This window comes from Phoenix dactylifera, chromosome 11 (assembly GCF_051530095.1).
Source record: "Phoenix dactylifera cultivar Ajwa chromosome 11, Ajwa_hap1_PhDact_Kaust_v1.1, whole genome shotgun sequence".
Taxonomy (NCBI): Eukaryota; Viridiplantae; Streptophyta; class Magnoliopsida; order Arecales; family Arecaceae; genus Phoenix; species Phoenix dactylifera.
This window is the reverse complement of record NC_143200.1, coordinates 28,108,990-28,121,722: the sequence shown is the minus strand read 5'-3', so window position 1 is coordinate 28,121,722 and position 12,733 is coordinate 28,108,990. Positions and strand designations below refer to the sequence as shown.

The 12,733-nt window shown below is 37.7% G+C and overlaps 1 protein-coding gene across 2 annotated transcripts; it reads left to right on the top strand.

Moving 5' to 3' along the window:
* The first annotated feature begins 1,681 nt into the window (after window positions 1-1,681).
* LOC103710420 (ubiquitin carboxyl-terminal hydrolase 23-like) lies at window positions 1,682-11,872 on the top strand. Of its 2 annotated transcripts, none has more exons than XM_026805933.4 (10): window positions 1,682-2,244; window positions 2,782-2,896; window positions 5,941-6,051; window positions 6,237-6,409; window positions 6,503-6,829; window positions 6,922-7,047; window positions 7,513-8,337; window positions 8,424-9,111; window positions 9,218-9,311; window positions 11,424-11,872. In XM_026805933.4, the coding sequence occupies exons 1-10, from the start codon at window positions 1,960-1,962 to the stop codon at window positions 11,578-11,580; spliced, it is 2,901 nt and encodes a 966-aa protein (XP_026661734.4). In that variant the 5' UTR covers window positions 1,682-1,959; the 3' UTR covers window positions 11,581-11,872. The 2 variants fall into 2 exon arrangements, with proteins under 2 accessions (XP_026661734.4, XP_026661735.4); XM_026805934.4 differs by having other exon boundaries at window positions 1,738-2,244; window positions 6,503-6,778.
* Window positions 11,873-12,733: the final 861 nt, after the last annotated feature.

Below are 12,733 nucleotides of genomic sequence, written 5' to 3'. Positions count from 1 at the left end.
AAATTAATTCATTCTTCACATATATGTTTCATTTGACAGATGCATGCATTTGCATCAAATGCCAAGTCAAAGGATCATAAAACAGCAACAACCAAAAAATAATAATAAATCTATATATGCCTCCCATCCAAAAACCATTGTGCATCTAAAATCCATATATGTTTCATATTAACTACTTCTAAGAAATATCCAACCAACACTGTAGGCCTTCTAAGGACCAAGAGCTAAGTTGTCCAGCCGGTTACACGTTAGGAAAGCAAGAATCAAGGACTGGATAATATTTATTTAGATTCATTTTTGTATTCGAATCTATCCGCATATAGATAAACATTTAAGCATTTGATTAATTTGTATGCCTCAAGTCCAGCTAGAGGAATAGTTAAAAGTAGCAGACAGAGAGGCGCTCCCGGCAAACTATCGGAAGATTGAGTTTTATAGGAAGCAGACTGAAGTCAAAATTACACATCGTATACATATCCATTAAAGAAAAAAAGATACGGATATAGATAAACAACTTTTTCATCCATATCCGAATATCTAATTCTATTTGTTACCCTATTTAACTTTTATATAATATATATGAATTTCTAAAGAAAATAAATTACCATATTGATCAGCAATTAATTTGAGTTACTTCCATTTAGTAATATCTATAATTTTGTGATTATAAAGTTTAATTATCTGACTTATATTTGTATTCATTTCCATAATTTTAGTATCCCATTTACATTCTATCCATTTAAAATAAATATGGGTATGAGCAGCAAATTCTAGAAATTTGGTCAGCAATTTATTAACCCTCCTCCCCCAATTTGCATGAGGCTAGAGGCTTGGAAATATGTCACTTACCTCTCAAGCCAAATCCTAACAGCGCAAAGCTTTGCTATCAGCCTAAAAAAATATGACTAAATATGCCATCAAAGCTAGTTATTGCTCTAAATGGTCTCTTGTCCATCCTCTATCATTTTTTAGCTCACACCCACGGCGAAACATATGCTAAGCTTTTTGGTGGATAAAGAGAGAAGTCAACGAAAAACTCAAAAATCTAATGACTTTTTGATTTATTTGTATCATTCTGTCATTGATCGCTGTTGGATCGGTTCTTTAGTTATCCAAAAGCATCGAGGAAGGTCCAACATATCTTTTTATATGATCAATGGTCTCATTGTTGCTATGCCCTGTATCGTGTTTATTGAGCTTTCTTTACCATAGCACCATGCGCTTTCCTTCACTTTATAGACCGTTGGGGCTCATTGAAAGAGGAGTGAATAGATAGGATAGTCCCTCACATGTTCATGCGAACTACTACAAAATGGTGAGATCATGAGATTCTTAGTGAAAGAACAAACATGTCTTATATCCAACTTGTCCAGTATCTCAACTGATTCGATCTGATTGCCGCCTCTAGCTATAAGTGTTAATGGACCGGACTGGGCCAACTGGCCCAAAGATGTCACCGCAGGGTTGTGGCTGCGTTCAGACACAGATTCTTTAGGCCGCGTGGCAGATTCACCTCAAAAGAAGACAACGAAGCCATGCGGGTTTATACCCGACGCCGCGTATATAATGATGTGAAAAACGTGCTCAAAGAAATTTTTATCACCATCGCACTAATCTCCAGCTGTCCAAGTGAAAAAAGCCCACCAGCCATATATCGCCCATACACTCCACGCAAATCAACGGCTCCGATCACTTCTTTCCCGTCTTAACTCTTAATATCACCCCAGGGCCATTCCCAGCCGTTGAATCCACCGAAACGTACCCCGAGCACCTCACCGGAGAAGGGTATAGGGTTTATATCCCACACCCGATCTCCGCTTTCCACTCGCTCTTCCGGCCATGTGAGAGCGAAAAGGAGCGAGAGAGCTCGCAAGAGAGAGAAAAAGAACGCCCTTTTGCCGATCGCCGAGCTCAAAACCCTAACAAAGCCCTAGGCTTTCGGATCCGACCTCGGCCCCGATGGCGGAAGGATTGGCGAAGGCGAAGAAGCCGGAGGCCGCGGCGGCCTCGTCGCCGAGGACGATTGAGTTCCATCCAGCAAGGAAGCCTTTCTCCCCCATCGCCCGCGCCGGGGGGGATTTCCACATCGAAACCCTAAATTCCAGCACGGATTCTCACCGGCCAGCGCCGAGCCCCGGGGCTCGGACGGCGGCGGCGGCGGGGAAGAAGATATCGGACCGCGGGGAGTTCTACGAACATGGATTGGATCCGGAGCTCAGCTTTAGGATCACCTTCCGGAGAATCGTGAGTCGGGTCTTGTTCTTGGTTAATGTTGGATTGCTTTTCGGAGTTTATTTAGGATTCTTGATTTTCTCCCCCTCAGGGTTTGGCTTTGATGTTCATTCTGTATGGTTTTCTCGTTTCTGGTTTGTTGGAGTACTGGATTTGTGTATCTTTGACGGTGATTGGGTTATCATGTTTTATTTATTGAGTGATCAGGGACAAGTTGCAGGATTTATCTGTCAACATTGTTAAATGTTTTTCTAAAATTTTTACAGTTGCTCCTTGCACGTGGCATTCAATTTTTCTTTTTTATTGTAAGTTCGGGCATTTTCTTTCCCTATTTCAGATGATAGTTTGATGTGTTTAATTAATGTTTCAAGTTGTTTGGGCATCAATTTGTTGGTTTTATTCATTCTTTTGAGAAAGATTAGTTCAATCGCTTTCTCCTCTATATTTTCCCTTTCCAATTATCCATATATGCTGCTGATTATTTTGCATTTTTAATGAAAATTATGTCTAATCCTTTAGTAGATGACAAAAATCTGTGATGTCTTGCAGGGTGCTGGTTTGCAGAATCTTGGTAACACTTGTTTTCTTAATTCGGTTCTCCAATGCTTGACATACACTGAACCTTTTGCAGCTTATTTGCAAAGCGGCAAACATAAATCCTCATGTATGTATTATTTTTTTCCTTAATTTCTCCTGCTTTTAGGTTTGTTGTTTCTGTTGCAATCCTCCATACAGTGCAACTTGACCATGTCTATCTGATTCTTCTTACTGAATAATTTTTTTCTTTTTGACCAAAATCACTTAAGGAACGCTATTAATTTCAATATTTGTCATTGTAGGTTTATTTGTGTCAATGCACCACTGGTAATGTTTAATGGGGTCTGAGAGAGGAATGTCAGCTGAAGTGGATAGATTGTAAATTATATTTTTGATCGAAAAATAATATCAATATGTATCAATAATAAAGCAAGGGATTTTTGGTCCTTTTCTATGTTCAAAAACATGCTGACTTTGCGACAGTATGCCTTAAGAAAGCATTGTTTCTGTGCTATATCAACTACAAGTCAACTATTTTTTACTCTGGAAACGATATAGCAAAATTAAAGTATAATCTTGATGATTAAGGCGAAACTGTCAAAAATTTGATAATCTCATATGTTTTTTCTTGATCATAGTCTGATTTGTGTTTCTTTAGTATTAAGTCAAGTCCACGAAATAAGGGTTGGGTGGTCTGCCATTGTAGGCTTAATACAACTAAATCAAATCTAGCCAAGCAAATATTCTAAGGATTAGTTGAACTTAATGTAGGTGGTTATGAGCTCGCCAAACTTCTTTAGCCCCTTTGTTCATCTTTCTTTTGGGCATCTTGTTAAGAATTGGATGTCCAAAACAAAGGACTAGACTTTTAATGAGTTAAATGCTCAGCATTTTGCCAATTATAGCAACATAGATGTAAGAGCCTTATGAAAGGAATTGGAGTTGAGAGCTCAAAAGATGTCTCAACACTAAAATTGATTTGCCCTTTTGAAAAATTTAGATAAGCTTGGAAAATTTGTATGAGCTTTATTGTTTCAAATGATAAAGACACTTCAGTTTCTGCCATATCTTCATGACCTGATGACTTGCCATGTTTGGTGTCTTTGCATTGGAAGAACTTTTGATAAAAATGACTAAACATCTTAATATCATTAACAGACATCTATTCTCCTCGCAGAAGGAGGGTGCAAGGGCTTAGAGATTGCAGAAACCTAATGATTTTAATTTTAGTCGATCCTCAAACCGGTTGATGATTGGGGCATCATATTTCAAGGGTACAACCTATTGAAACATTTAGAATTCAACCATATGAAGCTCCTAGAATATGCAGGGATGGTCTGGCAATGACATTTACTCATAAGCAGCTTAAGGATATGACACCTTATCCGGTGAGTCATTACGATCTTTGTTGATGAAGGTGTTCACTTGTTGGCCAAATGCCCCTGTCCATCTGGTTAAGTATTTTGATGGTGTGTCATCAGATACTGCATGTTCACTAGGAGCACCAAGGTTCTGTTTAATGATGCATGTATTTAATGATAAATAAGACGCCAAGGCATATTTGATTGAAAGGATAATAGGTGCAAGCTGTCAGCTATTATAGGCGAAACCTAACAGTCTTTTAAATTAGCTAACAGTAAATGAATTTGCGGTAGAATTGTATCACTCTCGGGATTGCATGTCGTATCTGGGGCTTAGATGGTACTTGATTGTATGAGTTGTCTTCTGCATGCTGGCTATTCCACATGTTATTTTCCAATTAACGGTATAATCTCTAAAGCCTTTGTTAAGTGAATGGAGCTGCAAGTTAGGTTTTAGAGGTCCTTTCGTTGTTCTGTTATGTGTCAGTTATATGCACTATTTTTCAATAATCTAAGGTATTGAGTGGACAAGTAATCATAGGCCTCTTACTAGATAGTTGTTTAATTGGCAGCTTGTTTCTCGGTGTAATATGAAAAAAATTTCATAGCAGTGAGCTTGCAAAATTGCCTTTCCCCCCTGATTTTGTATTGTTTCCTATAAATTCACTATAACTCTCCTATAACTTGGAAGACTTACCTTTCTTGTGTGGTATTTCTGCTGTTTGGATTTTCTTATAAATTCCATATTCTAGTAGCTCTATGGGCATGCTTGTTACTCCTTGTTTTCTCTACAAAAGATACACTGTTTTCACAATATTATATAATTGCCAATGCGATACTAAATAGACTGTCAATATTTTTATATGATTATAGTCAATACTAGCTGTCAAGGTATATAAATTTACACTGGCTAATCATTCAAATTACGTATGCTTTGTAGTAAATATCTTTTTTTTTTTTGATCCATAGTCTATGGTTCACAAAAATGTGAGTTTATTTGAGAAATTGTCTTAGAAATTCATTTGCATACTTAAGTGTTAAAAGCAATTACTTGTGAACATATTTTCAGTTCAATACAATTGGGAAGGCAAGTTGATATTTGTGTGCTGGATAAAAGAGCAAGCTATTGATGTAGAGCAGGTTTCATGTGGGAAATATTTATGTGAAAGTAGAACATTTGCAGTACATATTGAAAAGTGCTACAAGGCTCGATGGACAGTCAAATATATATGGAATTGTGGTATTGGTTGAGGAGAGAAAAGAATGTCTTCCTCCCTGCTAGTCTTCCCCCAAACAAAGCTTCTCTCTATTTATCTTTCTCATATTAAAGATATTAGTTGAGGAAGTGTGGAGTTTAGATTATATGGCACTTAATATAGGATTATATTTGGAAAGGAAAATAAGATCTGATTGGATTTGGTGTTAATTAGTAACAAAAAAGGGGAAACCTATCCAAATGACCAGCAACCTTGAATTAATTTGGGAACAAAATTGACAGACATAATATTCCTTGAATATTGCTAAAATTTAGAATTGTCTTTTTTTTTAAAAAAAAAGTACAGATATAGGTTAGCTATGTGATGAATATTTGTTCTGGCTTATACTCTTAAGAAATAAAGCAAAACATTGTTCACAAATTGATGAAATGACGTGATTAGTGTTCTAATTTATGCAGTTAAAAATAAACCTTGTATACATGCAAGTGCATGAGTTCAATACATAAACTGCACGTAGTAGATGTTGAGTTTGTTGCTGCTATTAGTTATTGTTATTTTGTTTACTAACTTCTAGTCAATCTTTGTTTTTGTAGGCCATACCACTGGATTTTGTGCAATGTGCGCTCTTCAGAATCATGTCATGGTTGCTCTACAATCAACTGGGAAGATATTGTCACCTTCTCATATTGTCAAGAACTTGCGATGTATCCTCAATGCAGATTCTTCTTTTCTTTTTTTTTTTCTTTTTTTTTAACAAATTAAGAAAACATCTTCTTAGACTTTGTTAAAATGTTGGAATGGATGATTCATGAATGGTAATCAGTATGGTAGTTCTTGACCTTGCTGTTTATTTTGGTGTGAGAGTTGAAATTCTTGACTACATGGTCAGGCATATCTCGCAATTTTCGCAATTACAGACAAGAAGATGCACATGAGTACATGGTTAACTTGCTTGAGTCCATGCACAAATGCTGTTTGCCTTCTGGAGTCCCAAGTGAGTCTCCTTGTGCTTATGAAAAAAGTTTGGTCCACAAGATTTTTGGGGGTCGTCTCAGGAGTCAGGTAACTTAGGGATGTACTTCTATAACAGACGCTTGCCAATGAAAACATTCTCTCAAACATGTTTATGGCTGAGCACTCTATAATGTGCTGCAGGTGAAATGCATGCAATGTTCCTACTGTTCCAATAAGTTTGATCCCTTCTTAGATTTGAGTCTGGAAATAGTGAAGGCTGATTCTTTGCGCAAGGCACTTGCACATTTCACTGAAGTGGAGCAGTTAGATGGAGGGGGGAGGCAGTACCAATGCCAACGGTGCAAAGAAAAAGTTAGAGCCCTGAAGCAGCTTACTATTGATAAGGCCCCATGTGTCCTCACAATTCATCTTAAGCGTTTTGGTTCTCATATTCCTGGACAAAAGATTAACAAAAGAGTTGAGTTTGAGCCCACTCTAGACTTGAAACCCTTCGTCAGTGATGCACATGTCAGTGTACACATTCTTTGGGCTTTCATCATCTTGGAAAATTCCATTACCTTCTCCTTTTTGACTATACGACTCTTCATCCGTATTTGCAGGAAGGAAATTTAAAATATACTCTTTATGGTGTACTAGTACATGCGGGTTGGAGTACCCACTCTGGTCATTATTACTGTTATGTTCGTACTTCAAGTGGCACGTGGCATTCGCTTGATGATAACCAGGTTGAGATCAGAGATAACTTTCCATGTCATTATCTTATTTACATAATTCTGTTGCTAATTCATTTATTGATGTTTTACTTTGTCTTTATGTTTGTATACCTGGTGAATCCTTCTGAAATTCATTCTGGTTGAAATTTTGGATATATGATTTTTTCCTGATAAACTTGCTCATATATCAGCACAGCTTACCACCAAATATAACAAAGTTAAAAAAAGAGAAGAAGAGGGAGAGGGATGAATTTATACCCCATGTTCAATCAATTTTGGAAGATTTAATGATGAAAATTTTTCCCTCTTGGCGTAGAGAATTTGTAAGAAAAGGAAGGAAGCAAATTAATGGATGAAAAATGGGAAACCGACTTAGGTGTTGTTATAAAGAACGAATCATGTCAATGGAAGTCTGTTTTATGTACATGTATTATGTTATATTTTTCTTAAGTGGGTTTTATGTTCATGTCATTGCAGGTCAGACAAGTCAGTGAGAAGACTGTATTGGCACAGAAAGCCTACATGTTATTCTATGTCCGTGATAGAAGTTCTTTAATCAAGAGATCAGTTGATGTTGCTCACAAAGATAACCTTTATGCTAATGGCCCTGTAAATAAATTAGTTACTCGATCTGCTGTAACCTCAAATGGAGCAGCTAAAAATAGTGGAGTTGAAAGAAGATTAAGCACTGCAGAGTGTATCTCTGCCAAAATTAAGTCTGATTGTAATCGCCAATCTGATTTTGTGGGTGGTACTTCATCAGATCACCCCTTACAGGAAGTGGTTTCTTCTTTACAGAACTCACAGAATAATGGCCAAGTGATGCCAAAAGATGCTTTAAACTTGCTCAGAAATGGTGGTGTTATATCTGAGGGACTGCAGCAAACAACGTTGCCAGCTCCTAAAAAGCTACCTTTTTGTAAAGATCCGAAGATGCCTGTTGTAACATCCACTAGGGACCAGAAGTTGAAGGAAGACTTAGCACAGCCAGCTTTGCTAAAGGACAATACTGTCACCACCACTTATCATGGAAGTGATACCTCCTTTATCCATGGCGTCCAATCAAATGATAGATTTCATCTCTGTAATGGTTGTAATGCAGACATGAAGTCAGATATCCTTACTGCCGAGCCGAATGACACCGCCTCCCCCAAAATTACTGAGAAACATGCCAAGAAACTTCTCACAGAGAACAACATGATGGACAGCAAAAATAAGCCTTCTATTTTCCCCAACCAATCAAGTCCCATGAAACAGTCCATTCAGAAGGGAGTGTTTAGTGAAAAACACGTGGAGCAACAGGTAGCATTTTTTTCACTTTATGTTGCAGCTTCCATGTTTGATTTGCTTGAATCAAGCTAAAGTTCTTGTTCTGTTTGTTTATCCAGGCCCCTGGCAGTAAGAATAAGTATTCAAGCAACATTCCCTGCCAGAATGATGAGGGAAGCCTTCTGAGTGAACCTGGGTTGGCCAAACTTTCAATGAAACAAAGCACTTCAAATGGTTATGGTCAGAAGGAAGCTTTTGCAGAAACTGGCAGAGAGCATTCAGTTGCCCAGTTCTACCAAACAGACAGGCAGCTGAAGAAGCTTGCAAAATGTTCATTGAGGCACATGTATCTTGGCCGCAAGCGGCTATTTTTCGCTTCTTTAAGGCTTCATAAAAGTAGAACAGGCAAGAGAAGCAGAAAACACCAGTTAAGTTCTAGAAACATGACCCAAAATGGAGTTCTAGACAATCTTGGCATAAGTGAGCAAACAACATTGACATCTCAGGCCATTAAAGCTGGTATACATTCCCACAGAAAACGCTCCCATTCTAGTTCTATCAAAGATAATAATAGCCAGGGAGCGATTGATAATAGTTATTGTAATGGTGATTCTGCGGTCACTGATGGACAAATAGAGGAGGGAAATGATAAAAATATTTCCATAATTGCTGCATCAAGGCGAGTGAAAAGGTGTTTGAGCTCTGCAGCAAATGAATGCAATTCAAGAGAAACAGATGCAAATGAGAAAGGGCCACAGCAGCATGAATTTATGAGTATGCTGATGAGGGGTTTGAAAGAAACCACCGGTGTGTATTTGCCATGCTTTATGGGTTTTGCCTTTCCTGTTTGATTCCCTTCATTTTTATCTTTTTTGCACTTGAATTGTAGCAAGCTAATCAAGTTTGTATGCAGTTGCACAGTGGGATGACTTTGAATTGGCCAAGTCTGAGGCACGGGGACCAGAAAATTCAAGAAATAACAGCATCGGTTATGTGCTGGATAAGTGGTGAGTTTCCTAACTATGCAGGATAAATAATGAGCTAGGAATTATATCACAGAGTCCAAAAACTATGATTAACTAGATTGTCAGATATTATGTTGGCTGATCAGTCTTTAGGTGGTTAGTATATAATTACCTAGCCACGTCCAATAAGCTTTGCGTGGCCATTTTAAGTTGGTTGAGAGATTAGAGAGATAGAATATAAAAATCTAGATGTGTTGATTTCAATATTCATCCTGTAGATTGATTAAGCTTCCTTCAATCAATAAAAGCACAAATGCATTGATGTTGGAATCTTATATCTAATTTCTATGTACTATCAGGTTATTTGTCATGAAACGGTCTTGCTTTATATAATATATTATTATTATCACTGCATCATAAACTTGAGCTGCTCCCTGACTCTGGGAGTGAAAGTTAAGTTAGTCAAAATGCAGAAGAATATTAGAAAATTTAACATTGACTAAGAAACTGACTATTTAAATGAACCTGTGAAGGTATAAACTGACCCCCCTGGCTATGCCAAAACCAGAATGTTTTAGGTAACATGTATAAATTACAGATTTTTAAGCTATGATTTTATGGTGCTACTACATTGGCTGGACCATTCAATTTACTCCAAAAAACCCATGACAAATTGGTATGATTATGGCAGACAGACATCGTCTGTGAGAAGTTCTTAAAGATTGGAAGGATCCTGCACTTTGACACGTGTTCTTGCTCTAACCACAGACCCAAGTCTACGTAACATAGCGATTCATTTTGCTGGCTATATTTTATAAAGAGGGTTTGAAGTGAGTATAGTGAACGCATAACCTTTCCGTCAATTTTTAAGTCAAAGAGAACAAGTAAAATTGTCTGAGCATGTTCAAGTAATATCTGTCAAGAGCCTGATAATGATAGGGGCTTGGATTTGCATTAAAGGGTCAAGCAAGGAAAAGAGAAGATAATGCAGATAAAAGATGTGAGAATTCAATAAGCTGGGAACGACAGCATACGCAGTTCTCTGACGGAATGAATGGCAAAGGGGGCATATATAGAGTGAGCCACAAATTTGATTGGCTTGGCGGTTTCTAGCCATGATTATGCAGTTGCTGCAAGTAGACTTTGTTGGATCATCTAAGACAGCTTTCTCAGCACTGTCTGAATGCAATTAGCTATTACTACTTTACTGGAACAAATGGTGTTACAAGATAACTGGTGTTGCATGGATATGGATGCAAGAGTTGGATTAGGGTACATTTGAGTGTCTGATTTGGCTGGAAGGAGAAGAGAGATAAGAGAGCAGGGAAAGTTTTTATAATAGTGTAGAACATGAACTACTAAAATTATATTTATTAATTTGAGAACTTGCTTCTCTTGTAGTAAAATGCTAGTTTCTTAGTATTTAATCAATACATATGAGAAGATTGTGCTTGATTTCTATCTACCTTGTATGTTAAAATATGTAGGACTGATCTATATTGCTTTTATGGACCTTAAAATTGGCAGCAAGTAATAATCATGACAGCAAAATTCTTCATTTGTTATATTTTATTACAACTAAAAGGCATTAGTGTTAAGAATTATAAGGACACAAACATGGTAGGTAACAAACACAGTATCGTTATGTTCAATTGTGTTGAATAGGTAACAAAGTTGCGAGGGTTACGGTAGATTTAGTGATCAGAGTATATGTTTCTCATCCATACTACAGTTGAAACCTCAAATCTTACGAGTTTTATGGTTTTCTATGCAGTTTTAAGAAACCGGGCACCCAAAATAACAAAAGCTACACTTCCAAGAAAATTGTGGATGGATTTTATTGAGTGCTTTGTTGGACTCACTGTTGGAAGAGTTTGACTCTCCATCAGACATATGAGTCTGATACTTATCTGACTTGGCAATATGATTTTCTTTCGGTCTGACATGAAGTTCCAACAGTCATTGACACTGAATTAAATATGTTTCCTACCTGCGGCCGCTTAAAAATGATTTTAGATTCTGCATTCCAATGTCTAATCTATGATAAACCGAGTTACATTCCCTACCTCGAATAATCCAATTTTGGCAATTTCAGTAATCAATAGTTGTTCTAATTTGTTCTTGTAAGGCCTCATTATGTCTGATAATTTTCAGGGATGAGGAGTATGACCGAGGGAAGGTGAAGAAGGTAAAGAAATCCAGACAATCTTTTAACGGACCAAACCCGTTCCAGGAGACTTCCAACGTGAAAGCACAGCAGAAGATGAAGGTGGACTACATTAGATCTGGGAATCAACCATTCAGGATATGATGGCGAAAAAGAAAGGAGAAAATTGTTGTTATTTTTGGCCCTTGTTTTGGTGTTATAATTGATTCATGTTTTGTTTTTCTTTTGAAGAGCGGAGTGGGCACCAGCCACCAAGACTTATTACTTGCAAACAACCTAGTTGAGGATGAACAAGCTAGATGAGCTTTTTGTCCTTCCCCACTTCCTGCATCATTGGCTCATCTCTGAGTACATGCGAACCCGTTTCCTTCATAAGCAGTGTCGAGTTGTGGGATTAACTGGGGCTACCTGGAAATAAAATCATTTTTTCAACTTACTTCACAGTTCATTTCATTTTATCCTGAAAAGTTTGTACAGAGGTACTTTTGGAGATTCTAAGATCTTTCTGCTCATTTGTTTCTTCGATCAGAATAAATATATTTTTTTAGGAAAATAAGAAGATACAATTATTTATTGTCGTTTCTCCACTTTTTGGCCAAACGGAGACAAAATATCCAATTTAAAATTATTCGAATTTATTCACGGAGAATTTGCTGATGTGCCCACGAAGATGGAGCCAGAAGACTGCATAAATAGCCATTATTGAGTTTGGGTCCATGAGAAATAAGTCCAATAATTGGCCGCCTTTGATATTCTTGTCATTTGATAAACAAGTACGCATGTTTTAATAGTTATCACTTATTGTTATCGTTAAATGCCTCACGACTTGCCTGCGAATCACCTTCCTTCATTAGCTCCCTTTTTCTTCGCCCAAGAGTATTCGTCCAGCCTCCACGCATTCCTTCGAGATTGAAATCATAAATGCCCGCAGTACGCTGGAGCTTTTATACAAGTTATATGTGGTGAGAAAAAATAATTTAAAAAATTCATGAACACTTGCGTAGGGTCCTACTTGGATATACATATATATATATATTTGCGCAATGAAGAGGGAGGCAAAGCCACTCGGCTCGTTATTGCTTGAACTCATGCAGCCGCATTTGAACCTAATCACGAAGCACGCATGCACGTGAAAATATATGGACACGCACCTATGTCGGAGCTGGGCGAACGGAAGGTGGTGGGTTCACCTATGTCGGAGTCGCCGGCCAGCGGATGGAGGGCCCCACCTCCTCTGGACTCGGCTACTGCGGAAGGAGGCACGATGGGTTCCGGGGAGAAAGGTAACAGAGTTCTG

Coding starts and splice junctions, on each gene's coding strand:
- LOC103710420 (XM_026805933.4), top strand. CDS start 1,960: ATGGCGGAAGGATTGGCGAAGGCGAAGAAGCCGGAGGCCGCGGCGGCC. Junction 2,897..5,940: donor CGGCAAACATAAATCCTCAT/GTATGTATTATT, acceptor TTGTTTTTGTAG/GCCATACCACTGGATTTTGT. Junction 9,312..11,423: donor GGTTATGTGCTGGATAAGTG/GTGAGTTTCCTA, acceptor GATAATTTTCAG/GGATGAGGAGTATGACCGAG.